At 33.6% G+C, this 19,270-nt stretch overlaps 1 protein-coding gene across 7 annotated transcripts in view; it reads right to left on the bottom strand.

Annotated features, from left to right (window-relative positions):
* Positions 1-19,270, bottom strand: part of VPS13B (vacuolar protein sorting 13 homolog B) — an 839,649-nt gene that overhangs the window by 481,500 nt on the left and 338,879 nt on the right. For all 7 annotated transcript variants that reach the window (XM_064384451.1, XM_012455820.2, XM_021675751.2 and 4 more), the window contains exons 20-21: positions 9,222-9,331; positions 1,743-1,890 (exon numbers count right to left, since the gene is read on the bottom strand). In XM_064384451.1, coding sequence (XP_064240521.1) covers positions 1,743-1,890; positions 9,222-9,331 — 258 coding nt within the window. The remainder of the gene's footprint in view (positions 1-1,742; positions 1,891-9,221; positions 9,332-19,270) is intronic.

Here is a 19,270-nt window from a genome sequence, read left to right as displayed (position 1 = left end):
AAAGTAATAATTAATGATGAGAAATTATGTTTTCAGCTTTTGTTATTTTCCCTCACTAAAAATTATGAATTTCTTTTTTTTTTTTTTTTTTTGAGACAGAGTTTTGCTCTTGTTACCCAGGCTGGAGTGTGTGAATTTCTTATAAAAACATAAAGTATAATAAAGTAAAATAATTCTCAGATCAACTGATATTATTTATGAATTGATAAGTGATTGGTATTAATTTGCATATAAACTTTTCCAAGCATATGCAGATGCATTTTAAAATCTGTAATCACATATTCTATATAGTTTTATATCATCTATTTTCATTTACATTATAAGCATTTTCTGTCACTATTAATTATCCTTAACCATTACTTTAAATATGTGGTTTATATGCATGTAAGGTAATTCTTACCATTTATTTTCACTAATAGACATTTCTTAACTAAAAAGTTATGTTTATAAATCTTTGTGTAAATTACCAGCTCAATTATCAACCTTTATGTAAAACCTAAAGTCTTAAATTTAACATGGCATTAAGAGGAAAGAATATTTAATTTTATAATCAAAACTCAACATAAATTATATAATCTTTTTGTGATACAAAATGAGGCACAGGCATTTTTGTCAATTGATAAAATCTCAACAAAGTAAAAGGTTTGTGGTTATGGACAGGTAGAAGTCTAATGATTCCACAAAATAAACATAATTGATGTCATATTTAGGAAAAATAATAAAGCACAAAATAATACTTATGTATAAAATATGACAAAAATTTATTTCAGCATTTTGGTTGTTAAATACGATTTAAAATGCAACAAATGCTAATTTGAATTTCTTCATATATATGATATTTTAAATTTTTTAAGTGTAGGGATCATCTTATTAATATTTCTGCCTTCAATTTCACTTAAAAGTCTTGCCCATAAAAGACTTGATAAGTGGTTCTGATTTACTGAAACTATAAAACCTTTTTCAATATGGTTGGGAATATCTGAGTTGTAAGAAATAAAGCTGAAGAAAAGATATAAAATTATCTAAAGAAAAGTGGCCAATTATCATAAAAACTAGAAGGAGAAAAAAAAATCACAAAATGAAATCATAAAGTTATTTTTTATTATATATTGACATTATATATGTAAAATTCTTTTTTATTACACAAAAGAAAATAAAAGAATTTTATAGAAGAATAGTTATACTTTATATTTGCATAGATGATCTAGCTGGGAATATGAGAGAAAGGAAGAAAGATGATTAAGATGTACTGTGATTTTCAAGAATTCACTTAAAGAAGGAACATACTATTGAGAGACAATTCTCTATGAGTCTTTTAAGTAGAGGTAGTGAGTGTCTTTGTTCCCTACTATTTTTAAGGATGTTTGCATAGCTAATAGCCTCAAAAGGCAGAAATATGATCCTGCATCTGAGCAAAAGGCAAGTTTCCTTACACCCTCGCAAAGGAGACACAGTGCCTCCCTCTGGAGAAAAGGGCAGGCATGCTTTCTATCCATTATAAAAGGTTCAGGTTCCCTAAATTCAGAATTCCTCACCCTCTTCATGCCATCTATGGGAACTGAGCTCAGGGCACTAACACAAGAAAATGCTAATACTGTGACTAATGCTGTGGATAATAAAGTTCTTTGTCTCGACCTGAGGAGTTTCACGTCTTTGGCCAGCATCCATGAAATTGTGGATGCTAACTTAATAGCTTAAAAGTGGAGTAAAATCATAATCCCATTACAGTACTTGACACGTACCTGTTACCGTTTTTGTTTTTATAGGGCTGCTGGCATATTCAGAGGCCTGATATGACTGTTGCTTTGCCAAGGGTGCACTTCCAATAGACACCTCATCTTCTTTTCTTCTACAAACTGGCATAACAAGAGGAACAGCTACCACAGGTTGCTGGAAAGAGCCAAAATGAAAAACTGAATTAGTCACTATTTCTTAAGCAGCAAAGGTTAAACAGGGCAATACTGAGGACAGTCCTTCAGAAGTTGGGGCTGAGACTTCATTATTTTAAATCAATCAATCTCTCCCTCTCTCCAGTCATCTCTCCCCGCACCTCACTCTCTCTCTCTCTCTCTTTCTCTCTCTCTCTCTCTCTCTCTCACACACACACACACACACACACACACATGCACATACACATACACAGAGCAATGCTTATCCACTTAAATTTTAAGTTAAAATTCTAAGTAAAAACCAAAGAGCCTGTAAGTACCCAGAAACAGTTTTAGTAAGAAGTATTAAATTAATATGGAAAGAGCAAGTTAAAATTAAAATTCACTTTGAAAATTATGATTTCAAAAAATGGAAAAGAATGCTCATAAAGTTATCCTTATAAGATATTTTTAGAAACATACTTTTACAAACTGATTATGTATATGTTAATATGAATAGTCCAACTTTTTTGAAGAATACTGAAAATCTCTGTATTTCATCTCACAAAAGACATCCATAGCATATTCAGAAGGCACAGAAAAATATATAGTTAGAGAAAGCTGAAAAATATTATGATCCTCTATTGAATGCACGAGGGCTGAGCTGGACAATAAAGCAGCTGTTTCATCTTTATTCACTGAAATTAAGTCTGATGTTACTGCTGATGATGCCCAATACAATTCTGTCATATTATTGGCAAAAAAAAAAAAAAAAGGCACTTTTAAGTTTGCCATAGGATCAAAGATCAATGCTGAAGTGGTTGGGAAACAATCACCAAATGTTGGGCTTTAGCCACAATTTGAGAAGGAAATTGTAGCTTGGGAAATAACAGATGATAACTGTAACACAGCTGTATCAGATGGTGAATCTGGTGGCGGTTGGTCAGGCTGCAGTGTATTCTAATGTTACCTTCAATACACCAACCAAAGTTTTATAGATCCAACCTTAAGCCTCAGCTAACTTACAATACTCAATACAATTTACATTATGAAAAAGTATTTCAATGAAAACATGTTTATTATATGGCTATATAATAAAATCATGTTCTGACATGGAAAAAGGCATATTATTTTACAAGTTGCTAGTCAGTCTGAGTTAATAAAAGGACAAGAAATTCAAAAATGAGAGAAGGAAAAGATTAAATAAATTGTCAGAAGCATTACAATATAGAGAGTACCTGCTTTTATATCCAGTATTTAGTCAAACTGATAATACACAAATCTAAATTGGAAATCATTTTTAAGACCTAAATGAGAAATGCTCCACATGCTGTTAAGCTTTGATGCACTTAACTTTCTCCATCTAAAAATTAATGAGGGATGGAGATATTTACTGGAAAACCTCTTTATGCTCTAATATTTAGTGACTTCATAATCCCTTGAATTTCTGTCCATTTATATACCTGGAATACAATCCAAACTCTAAAAACTTACAACTAAGTTCAGTATTAAAATTAATATACAGCTGTCCCTTGAACAACATAAGTTTGAACCCCATGAGTTCACTTACATGTGGATTTTCTTCCACATCTGCCACTTCTGAGACAGCAAGACAAACCCCTCCTCTTCTTCCTCCTCAGCCTACTATTCAACATGAAGACCTTCAGGTATAATCTACTTTCGTCCTATATAGTATTTTCTCTTCCTTGTGACTTTCTTAATAACATTTTCTTTTATCTAGTTTATTGTAAGAATATCATATATAATATGTATAATATATACAATAGGTGTTCATTAACCATGTGTTATTGTTAAGGCTTCTGATCAACAGTAGGCTATTAGTTAACTTTGGAGGGAGTCAAAAGTTATACACAAGTTTTTGACCAAGCTGGGAGCTGGTGTTCCTAGCCTTAGTGTTGTTCTAGGGTCAACTATATAATAAGTAACTAGAGAAAATTTACATGCTATACAGTGTGAATTCAATCTGAATTCAAGCATAATAGCTGAAAGATGCAACTAATGAAAGCACAAAGTTTTATAGATCCAATAAATTTTCATAGTACTGGCAATACTAAACAACAAACAAAAAAACCTTTGGATAGCTAAAACTCTGGGTGTATCTTCTTTTCTTTCTTTTTTTTTTAAGATGGTATCTTACTCTGTTACCCAGACTGGAGTGCAGTAGCGTGATTTTGGCCCACTGCAACTTCCGTGCCCTCCCCCAAGGTTCAAGAGATTCTCCTGCCTCAGCCTCCCAAGTAGCTAGGATTACAGGCATTTGCCTCCACACATGGCTAATTTTTGTATTTTTAGTAGAGATGGTGTTTTACCATCTTGGCCAGGCTGGTCTTGAGCTCCTGACTTGGTGGTCTACCTGCCTTGTCCTCCCAAAGTGGTGGGATTATAGGCATAAGCCACTGTGCCCAGCCAACTCTAGGTGTATTTTCACATAACCAAGAATTAAAAGGCCAAGGCCTAGCAAAACCACTTTCTAACACAAGAGTAAGGCTCTTGTATGCCTTGTATACACCTGTATACAAAGTACCTATATTTATTGAATGACAGCTAATAAAGGTGCTGCATGTCAGGCATTAAGGGATACCAGATAAGAAGTAAGACCAGTAATTTCCTCCACTATTCTAGAAATATGACTACCTTTGTCAAAAACATCAAAATAAGCAGTATTTATTTATTTATTATTTATTTGTTTATTTATTTCTGAGACAGAGTCTTGCTCTATCGCCCAGGCTGGAGTGCAGTGGCGTGATCTTTGCTCACTGCAACCTCTGCCTCCCAGGTTCAAGTGATTCTCCTGCCTCAGCCTCCCGAGTAGCTGGGACTACAGGCATCTGCCTCCACACCCTGCTAATTTTTGTATTTTTAGTAGAGATGGGGTTTCACCATATTGGCCAGGCTGGTCTCGAACTCCTGACCTTGTGATCCACCCACCTCAGCCTCCCAAAGTGCTAGAATTACAGGTGTGAGTCACCGTGCCTGGCCCAGCAGTATTTATTTTTAACAACCTCCTATTACCCTGCTTATATTCTTTTTCCTTCTGGTACTGCAGCTCTCCTAAAATTTTGGTTGCACTCTAGCCCCAGATCTGTTCTACCTTAAGCCCAAAAGTGTCCCATGATCCCAAAATACCTAAAGCTTTTCAGAGCTGCATCCTATAAAAGGTAACCATCTTAAACTAATTATTAATTTAACAAATAAAAAAATACTAAAGGATTACAAAGAATACAAAATATCAACTATAACCAATAATTAATGGCTATTAACAATTTATCATATTTTCTTTTTTCAAAAAAATTAGTATTATAGATAATACTAAAATCCCCTTTGACTGCCAACCTACTGCCCTTTCCTCCCAGAGTCAACCATTATTGTGATATTAGTACAAATCCTTCAATTTAATTTTTATACCTTGCACTTACAGACACACATACATATACATATTAAGGGTAGTTTTAGAAAAAAAAATGTAATTGCTCTCATATTGCATACATCCTTGGGAAACTGCCTTTGCATCAAATATAATTTTGAGACATCCATACTAAGGTCTATTGTATAATTTTTAATAAATGTTATATCGTGAATATTTCATACTTTATCAACCTTCTTACAAATTTTCATTTAGGTTTTGAAGTTTTCACATTATTGTAATGAATGTGCAACAGCAGTCTTACACAGTATTCCTTAGTTATATGAATTTCATTGTAAGAGCATACCTACATCAAGAAGTAGAAGTTTGGTGTTATAAGTTCTGCTCATTTTCAACTTAACTAGATACTGACAAATTTATCAAATTTTCACTCACAACAGTAGTAATCATTCTCTACATTTTCACCAATATTATATATTAGCATTTTTTCAACTAATAAATTTTAAAAGTAAAGATGAGTGGTCATGACTTGATAATTATTGGACCTGGGTATGGAAACAAATGACTCGACTATGAAATTCTCTCAATTTTCCATGGTGAAGTTGTTGGCGGGAACTTAAAGACTAAAATAGTAGATTGAGGACATTTTTAAAAGTGTGTTTTTGAGTACACCAAACTGTAGTAAAATAATAATGCTATCAATTACTGTTTAAAATATAAACTGGCCTAAACATGCCTATATTATAGGCATGACATATTCATGACATATTCATGCCTATAATCTCAGCACTTTGGTAGGCTAAAGTAGGTAGATCACTTGAGCCTAGGAGTTTCAGACCAGCCTGGGCAACAGTGAGACATCATCTCTAAAAAAAAATTTTTTTTAAATTAACTAGGCAGGGTGGCATGTGCCTGTGGTCCCCGCTACTCAGGAGGCTTAGAAAAGAGGATCACTTGAGCCCACAAAGTCATGACTGCAGTGACCTGTGATCACAGCACTGCACTGGAGCCTGGGCCACAGACCAAGACCCTGTATGAAAAAAAAAAAAGAAAATGCAAACTGTATACCAATTCTGGAAGCAATTTGGTGATATAACAAAAGTCTTAAAATATATTTCTAAAATGCAAAATACTTGCCTAGTACTACTAATTACACTTGTAAAAATATACTCTAAGTGAATAAAGATGAATGCAAAGATTTAGCTACGGAGACATATACTCCAACATTTTTTGTAACTCTGAATGAGTGGAGTTATGGTATTTGTTAGTTTACCTTTTATTTTTATTATTTTTAGGGATAGGGTCTCACCCTGTTGTCCAGGCTGCAGTACAGTGGTATGATCATTGTTCACTGCAGCCTCCACCACCCAGGCAGAAACAATCCTCCTACTTCCACCTCCAATGTAGCTGGGACTATAGGCCTGCACCACCATGTAGAGATAATTTTTATTTTCTGTAAAGAAAGAGTCTCGCTTTGTTGCCCAGGCTAGTCTTGAACTCTTGGGCTCAAGCAATTCTCCCACCTTGCCTCCCAAAGTATCGGTATTAGAAGTAGTTTAGTTTCTAAATTAAGCCATTATTTCTGAATTAGAAAAATATACATATAATTATGTACCACATAACAATGTTTCAGTCAACAATGGACTGCATATATAATGGTGGTTCCATAAGATTATAATGGCATATTTTTACTATACCTTTTCTATGTTTAGATATACAAATACTTACCTTTGTGTTACAATTGCCTAAGGTATTCGGTACAGTAATACTCTGTACAGGTTTGTACCCTAGGAGTAATAAGCTACACCAGAGATGGGTTATACCCCAGATGTCTAGTAGGCTATACCATCATCTAGGTTTGCATAAGTATATTCTATGATGTTTGCACAACAACAAAATTGCCTAATGATGCATTTCTCAGAACGTATTTCCATCATTAAAGGGCACATGACTGTATATTCATTTTAAAAGCTGTAATATTTTTAAAAGTTAAAAATCAGAATCTTTAAATATTCTTGGTATCCATGAAATAAATGTCTAATTTAGTTAAGCTGCTAGAACACTCTACTTGACCTTCAGACATACTATGGTACACTAGAAATAGCTGTATTACTTACAGAATAACCAATCAAGAATTTACAATGAAAGTTTTTCCCAACTGTTTACTGCCATTAGTCTAACTTCTCTATCACCCATTCTCTATATTCTGCTAGAGTAAACTTTCTAAAATCCAAATCTGTTATACCAGTTTCCTATAGCTCCTCTTTACCCTTCAAAATATAGCCTCAAATACCTAGGACTACAAGTATTTTTTTTTAGAAGTTGGTTTCCAATTTCTCCCAGTCTCTACAGGAACACTTGACTCCCTTCTGGAACCACTGAAGTCTCTTTCTTGCCATGCTTTCACATCTTTTTTGCCTTTGCTCAAAAAGTTCAGTCTAGAACAACCTTCCCTGTCTGGCTCACTCCTAGGTTACTCAGCTTAGTTGTTAATTCCTCCTTTTCACACACTCCCCTGCCTGTGAGAACTATTCCTCTTTTTTGTTTTCACATAATCCTGGACATACATATATACAGTAATTACTAAAAATGGCATTACTATATCCTTTAAGATTCTCAAATACACTAAATACTCTCAGAGGGAGGAATAGTCTCACCTATGACTTTTATTTCTGTGGCTGTGTATAGCATGCTGCCTTTATTCTGTAAGTATTCATTAAAAGGAAAAATGGGGACAGGGATGGTGGAAGTTTCAAATAAAATTAGGACAAAGTAAAGAAAAACCTTTAAAAGATGCTTGTTAGATAATACTTTTTTGTTAAACTTTTTAGTTCTTACATAATTATAAAATTGTGTATTTTTCTCCCATCAACTAGCTTGAAGTTACTTCAGAAAAAGGATACAAAGCTATTCCAAAGACGATATTGCAAAATTATACTTAAGTTGATGGGAAATTATAATTCAACAAAGCACAAATTTGGCCTCAAAAATTCTTAGTTCTGCCATTTACTTGTAGCTGTGTGACTACAGCTAAGTGAATCTCAATAAGCGTCAGTGTCTTCATCTTTAAAATGAAAATAATAAAACTGTCAGAATTATGTTTAAGTATTCTAGCAATTATAATTGCCTACTTACTACTTTGTAATTTTTATCTTTTTAAACAAACATATATTCCAACCTTTTTTGCACCATCATCCCAATCCCAGGATTAGGTATTCAATGTATGTTTGCTAAAAAAAAAAAAAAACAAAAAAAACAAATATGACAAGGAAATGTAGAGATAAAAACAAAAACCGGCCAGGCGCCATGGCTGACACCTGCAATCCCAGAACTTTGGGAGGCCGTGGCAAGTGGATCACTTGAGATTAGGAGTTTGAGAACAGTCTGGCCAACATGATGAAACCCCATCTCTACTAAAAATACAAAAATTAGCCAGGCCCAGTGGTGCATGCCTGTAATCCCAGCTACTCAAGAGGTTGAGGCATGAGAATCACTTGAAACTGGGAGGTGGTCCAGAGAGAGAGAATCACTTGAACCCAGGAGTGGGCTGAGATAGCACCAATGCACTCCAGCCTGGGAGGTAGAGTGAAACTGTGTCTCAAAAACAAAACAAAAACAAACAAAAAACAAAAGCCAAAATTCATTTACTGAGTAATTCTTCTGTATTGCACACTGTGAGAACAGACATGTAGGCATTATGAAAAAATGAAGACCAGTGAAACAGGACTCCTAAACTAGTTTCCATTTTACAAGCCATTGTATGGAAAGCACCATTAGTAGTCAAAGAAACTTATTGGCATGCAAGTTCTCATGCAAAAATAAGGAATAGAATTGCTTGAAAGGGCTAAAGTGGGAGACAAAGGAAATCTGGTACATTTGTTAAAAAAAGAATCAATCAAAAGACATATATAATTCTACTAAATAAGGAAAATATTTATTAAGAGAAAAAAATTGTAAAAATCTCTTACCTGTTGCATATGTCTACTTGTTCGTTTCTGAGGCTGATAGATGAGCCATGTATATAAGATTGGGTCAATATTAACTGCTAGTCCTTGTACACTGCAAAGAAGCACAACACCTAAAAGACAAGATTTTTAAACTGTTATATAATTCCTCACTTAAAAAAAAATAAGCTATTTATCACTTTACACCATGTAGGATAGCTATGATATAATAGACAAACAGTAACAAGCATTGGAAAGGATGTGGAGGAATGCAAATCCTGATACATTGCTGGTAGGATTGTAAACTGGTGTAGCCACTTTGGAAAATGGTATGGCATAACTGGGTCATATTGTAACTATGTCTTTTTGAGGAAATGTGGGCACCGAAAACTTATGCCCACACAAAAACTTGTATTCAAATGCTCATATCAGCATAATTCATAACAGCCAAAAAGTGTAATCAATATAAATTTCCAAGTTGACGAATAAATAAAACGTGGTATTTCCATACAGTGGAAAAGTATTCATCCATAAAAAGAAATGAAGTACTGATACATGCTACAGCATTGATGAATCTCGAAAACATATTAAGTGAAATCAGCCAGACCAATATATATATATATATATTTTAGAATTCCACTTATATGAAATTGCCAGAAGAGGCAAAAACATAGAGACAAAAAGTAGATTTGTGGTTACCAGGGCCTGCGGGAGGGGAAAGTAGAAATAACTGCTAAGAGTTATGTGGTTTTCTTGAGTGATGAAAATATTCTGAAATTGGAAAATGATTGTACAGCCTGGTGAATATACTATAAACCACTGAATCACACAATATAAAATAATTGTATGGAAAGTGAATTACATCTCATTAAAAGTATATCCATCTATAAAATATAATAATAAGTTCAACTTTTTAGGCAAAGAACAATTTTTATATTGGACCTGAAAATGAAATACTTTAGGTAAAATATTCCTAAATAACTTTTTCATTTATATTACAAAATTGATTCATGATTTGAAATAATTATTATAATCATTCAATAAATCACTGAAAATTACAACTTTTAAGGTTCAAAAGCAAAAAGAAAGAGCAGCCTAGATTAAATGCAGGCTAACATTGTGACATAAAACACAAAGCTGAAGTGTAACAAGTTGCAATTCCAACTTACTAACTAACCTATTTTTTATCCTTTCTGATGAAAAGTAGTTCAAATGGAAATTACCTAAAGCAGAATATACAATTCTCAGTTTATGTGAAGGTTATATACATCTGTAAATAAGTTTCTGTAATTGTACATATATTTTTAATACAAATATTATTAGCTCTGCTAGGATATATGGAATATGAAGGAAGGGATATTTGTCAGTTTTATTATCAGCTGTACCTGTAGCATATAGGAAATATGCCCAAAATCAAGAAGTTCTTTGAAATTAATGAGAACACAGATCCAACATACCAGAATCTCTGGGACACAGCTAAGGCAGTGTTAAGAGGAAAATGTATAGCACTAATCTATAACACCAAACTCACTTCAAAAAGTTAGAATGATCTTAAATTAACAACCTAACATCACAAGGAAAAGAACTAGACAACCAAGAGGAAACCAACCCCAAAGGTTGCAAAAGACAAGAAGTAACCAAAATCAGAGCAGAACTGAAGATCAACACACAAAAAACATAGAAAAGATCAATAAAACTATGAGTTGGTTATTTGAAAAAATTAATAAGATAGGCCACTAGCTAGACTAATAAAGAAAAGAGAGATGATCAAATAAACACAAGCAGAAACAACAAAGGGTATGTTGCTACTGACTCCACAGAAAAACAAATAACCATCAGAAACTACCAGAAACACCTCTATGCATACAAACTAAAAATCCTAGAAGAAATGAATAAATTCCTAAACACATACACCCTCACAAGGCTGAACCAAGAAGACACTGAATCTCTGAACAGACCAAAAACAAGTTCCGATTGAATCAGTAATAAATAGCCTACAAACCAAAAAACTTCCAGGACCAGATGGATATACAGCTGTATTTTACCAGATGAAGACCTGATACCATTCCAGTTGAAATGATTCAAAAAACTTGAAAAGGAAGGAATCTTTCCTAACTCATTCTATGAGGCCAGCATCATCCTAATATCAAAACCTGGCAGAAATACAACCAAAAAAAGAAAACTTCAGGCCAATGGAGTTTTCAGTGCAAAAATCCTCAACAAAATACTGGCAAACTTAATCCAGCAGCATATCAAAAAGCTTATCCACCATGATCAAGTAGTCTTTATCCCTGGGATGCAAGGTTGGTTCAACATATATAAATCAATAAATGGGGCCAGGCACAGTGGCTCATGCCTGTAATCCCACCACTTTGGGAGGCCGAGGTGGGTAGATCATGAGGTCAAGAGATTGAGACTATCCTGGTCAACATGGTGAAACCTCATCTCTAGTAAAATACAAAAATTAGCTGGGAATGGTGGCGCACGTCTGTAGTCCCAGCTACTTGGGAGGCTGAGGCAGGAGAATTGCTTGAACCTGGGAGGTGGAGGTTGCAGTGAGCCGAGATCATGCCACTGCACTCCAGCCTGGCACCTGGCAACAGAGCAAGACTCTGTCTCAAAAAGTTAAAAAAAAAAAAAAGTGATTCATCCCATAAAAAGAACTAAAAACCCCATGATCATCTCAAAACTAAAAAGTCCATGATTATCTCAATAGATGCAGAAAGGGTTTTAAATAAAATTCAATAGCCCTTCGTGTTAAAAATTCTCAATAAACTATATATTGAAGAAACAGACCTCAAAATAATAAGAGCCATCTATGACAAAACCACTGCCAACATCATACTGAATCGGGAGAAGCTGGATGCATTTCCCTTGAAAACTGGCACAAAACAAGGATGCCCTCTCTTACCACTCCTATTAGACATAGTACTGGAAGTCCTGGCCAGAGCAATCAGGCAAAAGAAAGAAATAAAGTCTACCCAGATAGGAAGAGAAGTCAAATTATCTTTTTGCAGACAACATGAAAATATATATCTAGAAAATCCCACAGTTTTGCCCTAAAACCTCCTTAAGCTGATAAAGAACTTTAGTGAAGTCTTGGGATACAAATTCAACAGACAAAAATTATTAGCATTCCTATACACTAACAACCATCAAGTCGGGAGCCAAATCAGGAGTGCAATCCATTCACACTTGCCAAAAAAAAAGAATAAAATACCTAGGAAGACAGTTAACCAGGGAGGTGAAAGATCCCTATAATGAGAACTACAAAACATGCTCAAAGAGAAGACAGAAACAAATAGAGAAATTTTCCATGCTCATGGATAGGAAGAATCAATATCATTAAAAGGGCCATTCTAGCCAAAGCAATTTACAGATTCAATGCTATTCCTATCAAACTACCAATGACATTCTTCACAGAACTAGAAAAACCCATTTTAAAATTCATATGAAATGAAAAAGGAGCCTGAGTAGTCAAGGCAATCCTAAGCTAAAAGAACAAAGCTGGAGGCATCACATCACCCAACTTCAAACTATACTACAGGACTATAGTAACCAAAACAGCATGGCACCTTTACAAAAACAGATACATAAACCAATGGAACAGAATAGACAGCCAAGAAATAAGACCACACACCTACAACTATCTTATCTTCAACAAACCTGACAAAAAAAGGCAATTGGGGAAAGGATTCCCTATGCAATAAATGGTGCTGGAATTGGCTACACATATACAAATAATTGAAACTGAACCCCTTCCTTAGACCATATACAAAAATCAACCAAAGATGGATAAAAGACTTAAATGTAAAACCCAAAACTATAAAAATCCTGGAAGACAGTGTAGGCAACCATTCTGGACATAGGAACAGGCAAAGATTTCATGATGATGATGCCATATGAAACCATCAACAGACTAAACAGACAACCTAAAGAATGGAAGAAAATGTCTGCAAACTATGCATCTGACCAAGGGCTAATATCCAGCATCTATAAGGAACATAAACAAATCTATTATTAAAAAAACATTAAAAAGTGGGCAAAAAACATGAACAGACACTTTTCAAAAGAAGACATACATGTGGCCAAAAGGCTTATGGAAAAAAGCTCCACATCATTGATCATTAGAGAAATGTAAATCAAAACTACAATGAGATACCATTTCACACCAGATAGAATGGCTATTATTAAAAAGGCAAAAAACAAAAACAAACAAAAAAAAGAGGTTGGTGAGATTGTGGAGAAAAGGGAACACTTATACACTGTTGGTGGGAGCGTAAATTAGTTCAACCATTGTGGAAAACAGTGTGGTAATTCCTCAAAGAGCTAAAAACAGAACTGTCATTCAACCCAGTCATCCCATTACAAGGTAAATACCAAAAACAATATAAATCATTCTACCGTAAAGACACATGCACACGTATGTCCACTGCAGCACTATTCACAGTAGCAAAGAAATGGAATCAACCTAAATGCCCATCAATGGCAGTCTGGATAAAGAAAATGTGCTATGTATACACCATGGAATACTATGCAACCATAAAAAAGAACAAATCATGTTTTTTGCAGGAACATGGATAAAGATGGAGGCCATTATCCTTAGCAAACTAACACAGGAACAGAAAACAAAATCCACATGTTCTCATTTACTAGTGGCAGCTAAATGGTGACAACACATGAACACACGGAGAGGAACAACAGACACTGGGGCCTATTAGAAGGTGGAGGGTGAAGGGTTGGAGAAGAGAAAGGATAAGAAAAAAATAACTATTAGTATCTGCCACATGGTAGGAGGCTAAAAAAGAGTATGTCAGAATAAACGATAGCTGGTTCTCAGGATAACTGAAAATAGTACATTTGTTCTATTATGTTATATGTTATTTAAACCAGGAAAATTAGTATTAATAACAAGTCCTATGAAAATTGATATATAAAAAGACAGAGATAAAAGGATGGAAGAGAAGAAATAAGAGAAAAAGAAATTTATCCTTTTTTCACAGCTTTCCACAGAATCTTCAAATAACCAAAATTTTCCATGTATACTCCTGTTCCACCATATAGTTCTACTTTTTCCATGGGCCCAGAATCAGTATAAATCCCTAGGCAGCATGCTCAGACACAAAAGAAACGTACTTTCTCAAGGACAACTATGTGTACTGTGACCAATGATTCACTCAAGCAAATGTCAGAAAAGAAAGACACAGAAAAGTTAAATGCAAGATGATTGCAAAAGGGGATTCATAATTAAAGTCAACTGGAAACCCAATTTAATATTTAATTTAACATATATTTCTTACTGTCAAAGATTGCAAATTTCTCATAAGGACCTAAATTCTTCTATTTCTCAAGTATCACCTAAACACAGAATAAAGGCATAAAAATACTATATTAAGAGAAATAAATAGGACTTTCCCAATATGATATCCCATTTTGAAACAATTCTAGCAGCTCTATTACAGCAAAGATTGTCATTTCCACAGATTTACAAAAATAAAGTAGTATGATACATACAGTAAGATTAAATTTGCACTGTATTCTTATAACAACTGATTCTCTCAAAAAATGCTACTATGTGAGAAACAGAATATTGCCCCAAAATGAAAAATTGTTTATAAGATGTTTTGATTTTAAAGCAATTAATTGAACATGATTTAAAGAATTTAAAAGATTTCTTTAAATTCATGAATATATACTTCAACATCAAAGGTTAAAAGACCTTTCTAAGAGGTCTTTTAGAGAAATAAAATTATAATTCGATTTAAATTACTATGAATTTCTTTCTGTCAAATGATCTCCTTGTACTGTAATTTATTCTATAACTAATATCACATAAATACCATATATAATAAATATTATTTATTAACAATGCAGAAAGCATTCACCAAAAGAAAAGTGAATTACATGAAGAAAGAAGACTTTGGATCCAGAAGACAAAGGACCTAACACAGGAGAAAAGTGATGGGAATTCTAAGACTTATAACAGTGAATTAGTCCCAGGTATATAGAAAGCTTGGTAACAACAAACCACAATTATTAAATACATCAAATGTTACAAAGGAAAGAATAGCTAAACATAAGATACAAGACAACTGTGACATGAACAGTGTTAATAAATGGAATGATATAAATTCTGAAATAATAAATGAATAAACAATTTAATCAAACAAATTTAGGATATAACAACATTAGGAGTATGAGCAAATAAGAATATGTAATAAATGCTGGAGAAAGTGAAAAATAGCCAATTATCATTTTCTACAGTAAGAAGTCAAGAATAATGCTCCAAAATGAATATTCAAGAAAAACCAAGAAAATCTGTTATTTAAAAATATGGAAGTAAACACCAAAATAATTACTGAAAATTTGTGAAACTAGTTATAACTAGAAAAGGAAACATTAAAAAAAGGAGTTCTGTTGCAACCCTCCCCAACAAAAAATGTAACTGAGATTCTGAAACTTGAGACAGCAGAAAAGAGAGATAGATGAGCCTTACACTTTCTTGTGAAGACAGTAGTACCACCCAACCTTTTTGGCACCAGGAACTGGTTTTGTGGAAGACAATTTTTCCTTGGACTTGGTGGGTGGAGAGATGGTTTCAGGATGAAACTGTTCCACCTCAGATCATCAGGAATTAATTCAACACTCAAAAAGAGCATACACAACCTAGAACCCTTGCATGTTCAGGAACAATCAGGTTTGCCCTCCTATGAGAATCTAATGCCACCACTGATATGACAGAAGGCAGAGCTCAGGTGGTAATGCTTGCTTGTCTGTTGCTTATCTCCTTTTGTGTGGCCAGTTCCTAACAGGCCATGGACTGGTGCTGGTCCCTGGCCCAGAGGTTGGGGACCTTACCTCTAGACACTAGAGGGAAAAAAAAAAAAAAAAAACAGAAAAAAGTTATCTCTTTGAGAAAGTCTCCAATTCATTGCTAGGTGACAGCCACAAATTATGATCTGTCATTTATGTGTCCTATAACAAAAAGTCAGCAAGGAGTGCAAAAAGCAAACCACTTTACTATTGGCTGAGAAGTTGGTCATCAATTTATTTGCCTTTATAAATTATTTCCTCAGGTGATCTATCTTTTTGTTTTGAGAGAACTTTCCTGATCTTTTCTTTACCTTCACTTGTTTACAAGTTTTTTTTGTTGTTTTTTTTTTTTGTTTTTTTGCTTAGTGTAGATTTATTTTAATTATCCAGTTTGGGGTATACTGGGCCTCCTAGATTTAAGGTTTATTATCTTTCAACATTTCTGTAAAATACTCAGTCATTACTTATTTTTTTTAAAGCATATGCAGTTGAAGAGAAAATTAAGGAAATGGAAGATATATAACAAGAGATAATTTAGAATGCAACCCCAGACTGAAAAATAATGAAACTTTTAAAATAAAGTTAGAGATAGAGATGCCTGAGTGAGAAAACCTAGCAACAAGTAGACAGATTTCAAAGAAAAATGAAAATCATAGAAATGACAAATTGTTAAAGTAAAAAACTCACTGAACATGTTATAAAGGATATTAGATGCAGCTGAAAAGAGAATTAAGGAAATGGAAGATACATAACAAGATAATTTAGAATGCAACCCCAGATTGAAAAATAATGAAACTTTTAAAATGGAGTTTGAGCTAGAGAGGTCTGAGCAAGAAGACCTAACATACATCTTACTGGACTCGGAAGATATACTAGAAAATGGCGAAAGGCAATATAGTTTTTAAAAAAAAAAAAAGTAATGGCTGAGTATTTTACAGAAATGTTGAAAGATAATAAATCTTAAATCTAGCAGGCCCAATATATCCCAAACTGGATAATTAAAAGAAATCTACACTAAGAAAAAAAAAAAGTTGTTAACAAGTGAAGATAAAGAAAAGATCAGGAAAGTTCTCTCAAAATAAAAAGATAGCTCACTTGAGGAAAGAATTTATACAGGCAAATAAATTGATGACCAACTTCTCAGCCAACAGTAAATGATATTCATTACATAATTTTAATTCAATACTTACATATATGTTACATACTTTTATACATACCTAATGTTATATTGAAAAAAAAATAGTAAGAAAGAAAGAAGATACTGAGTTGGTTTTTTAAATAACTCAGGATTATGTTCTTTTAGATTATGCATCTAAGTACAGGCCACGTTATATACTATGAATTTTTTAATTATGATAAAAACATAGTAAACAAAATGGCATATAAATTTAAATGTATGCAAACTGGACAAAATACAAGCATGTTAAGAAATTATAGCTATTCTCCATATTGTATAAATTATTATAAAAGTCTTTACAGATGTGTCTACAACTGTTTTCAATGAATTTTCAAAAACATTCTCAATATATGATTGGCACACCATTTTATTTGAGATTTTAGAGAAATGAAAAAAAAGTAAATATTTTCAAATGGAAAATTAAACTTGAAGATCTTATTTTACTATAATTAAGAATTTTTAAAAAACTTCACCGAACTATGTAAGCTATATGATTACATTATACCAAAAATGACCTCATGACTTACAGCCAACCTTAAAATTTATGAATATTATAGATGATAAAAGAGGGTAATCCACTAATTTAATACCAATTTGGTTGAAATTGCAATTTAGAGATAATGTTCATTTACATTTAGAGAGCTATTTTCATCATATACTCAATTTACAAGTCACCAAACTTTAAAAATAGCACACAAGTTCTACAATATATGTCTGGGCAATTAGTTTGATACTTAATTGACACAGACAAGACCCACCATAGATCACTAAAATTTGGCAACATTTTATTGTGTTTAATTTTAGCCTGGGAGACAACTAATGAGAAAAGTGCAGTTTACTGCTCACTTATCTACATTCCACTCAGGCTTCACCTATTAGTTAAATCAGGGTGCCACTGTCATTTGCAGTTACATCCTACACTGAAGAATGAGAGTTGAAATAAGAGAGACCAAAGTTGCACAGTACTAAAATTAAACATATATGCTTCTTGACAGCTATAGAAGCTTGCAGTCAATGAGATTGTCCTATAAAATATCAAGCTATATTAGGAAAAAATATCCTGCGTTTATTTCTTAACCCAATGAATGAGAAACAAAAAATTAATTTACATCTAATTTAAGTTGTTAAAACTCACTATTTTTCTATTCAGCATCTATACTAAAGAAATGTGTAGATTTGGATAGCTCCTAAGAAATTACTTGCTACTCTAATTTTGAAGAATTATTTTGATAATTTCAGCTTAACAGTTAAGGAAACAACAAAAATAAAAGAAAGGAAGAATAACTACTTCAAGCAGAATAACTACAGGCAAGAGAGGAGTCAGAGATTAAGTAATGACAAAGCAGAGATTAGCTGACAGAACAGAGATGAACTACTGGCAACTTTATCTAGGAGAATTATCAAATTTAGTATAAATGAATCATAAAATTTGTAGCTGTGTGTGTATGTTAGCTCATTCTTCCTCTTCTCATAAGATGTGGAAAACTGCAAGAGAATTCTATTCCATTGTAGCAACAAGAATGAAACATGTAATCTATCAAAGCTTTTTGACATTCATCAGAGCAGAGTTCCTAAAGGAATCCAATGAACAAAAACTGTAAAAGTCAAAGGTCTCTCATAGGAAAGAGAAAAAATGAATAGTGGCTTTCATTCTTCGCAGAGTAGTATGAGAAGAAAGTTGATAAGAAAAAAACTGGACTTTTAACAAATGTTAAAAGACCCACTGGGGGATGCATGATAGTTTAGAATCACTGAGAACTCTAGACACAAGAGGATCCCATCCACTTGCCATCTATTTTCCACAGGTATCCATTAATTGCTCATGAGAATGACAAGAGAAGTAGGGCTGGAAAGATGAGAAAGACCCCCGCTGAAGTACAGGCCCATAGATACGAATAAAGTCTGAGTGCAAAGTAGGAGAATAAAAAGAAATCTCATGAGTACTCTAAACCTTAAACTGAGTACCAGGAAGGGCAAGCTCTGTCTGGGAGAAAGAAAGCAGCTCTAAGGGAGACCCCTCCCTAAGGCACAAGTGAACAAGGCATGCAGAATTCTGAAGGCGTATCAGGAGAACTAGGCAGAA

The sequence above is a fragment of the Aotus nancymaae genome, unplaced genomic scaffold (genome assembly GCF_030222135.1).
Source record: "Aotus nancymaae isolate 86718 unplaced genomic scaffold, 86718_ANA_hifiasm-v0.15.2.pri h1tg000036l, whole genome shotgun sequence".
NCBI lineage: Eukaryota > Metazoa > Chordata > Mammalia > Primates > Aotidae > Aotus > Aotus nancymaae.
This window is presented reverse-complemented; position numbering and strand designations above follow the sequence as displayed.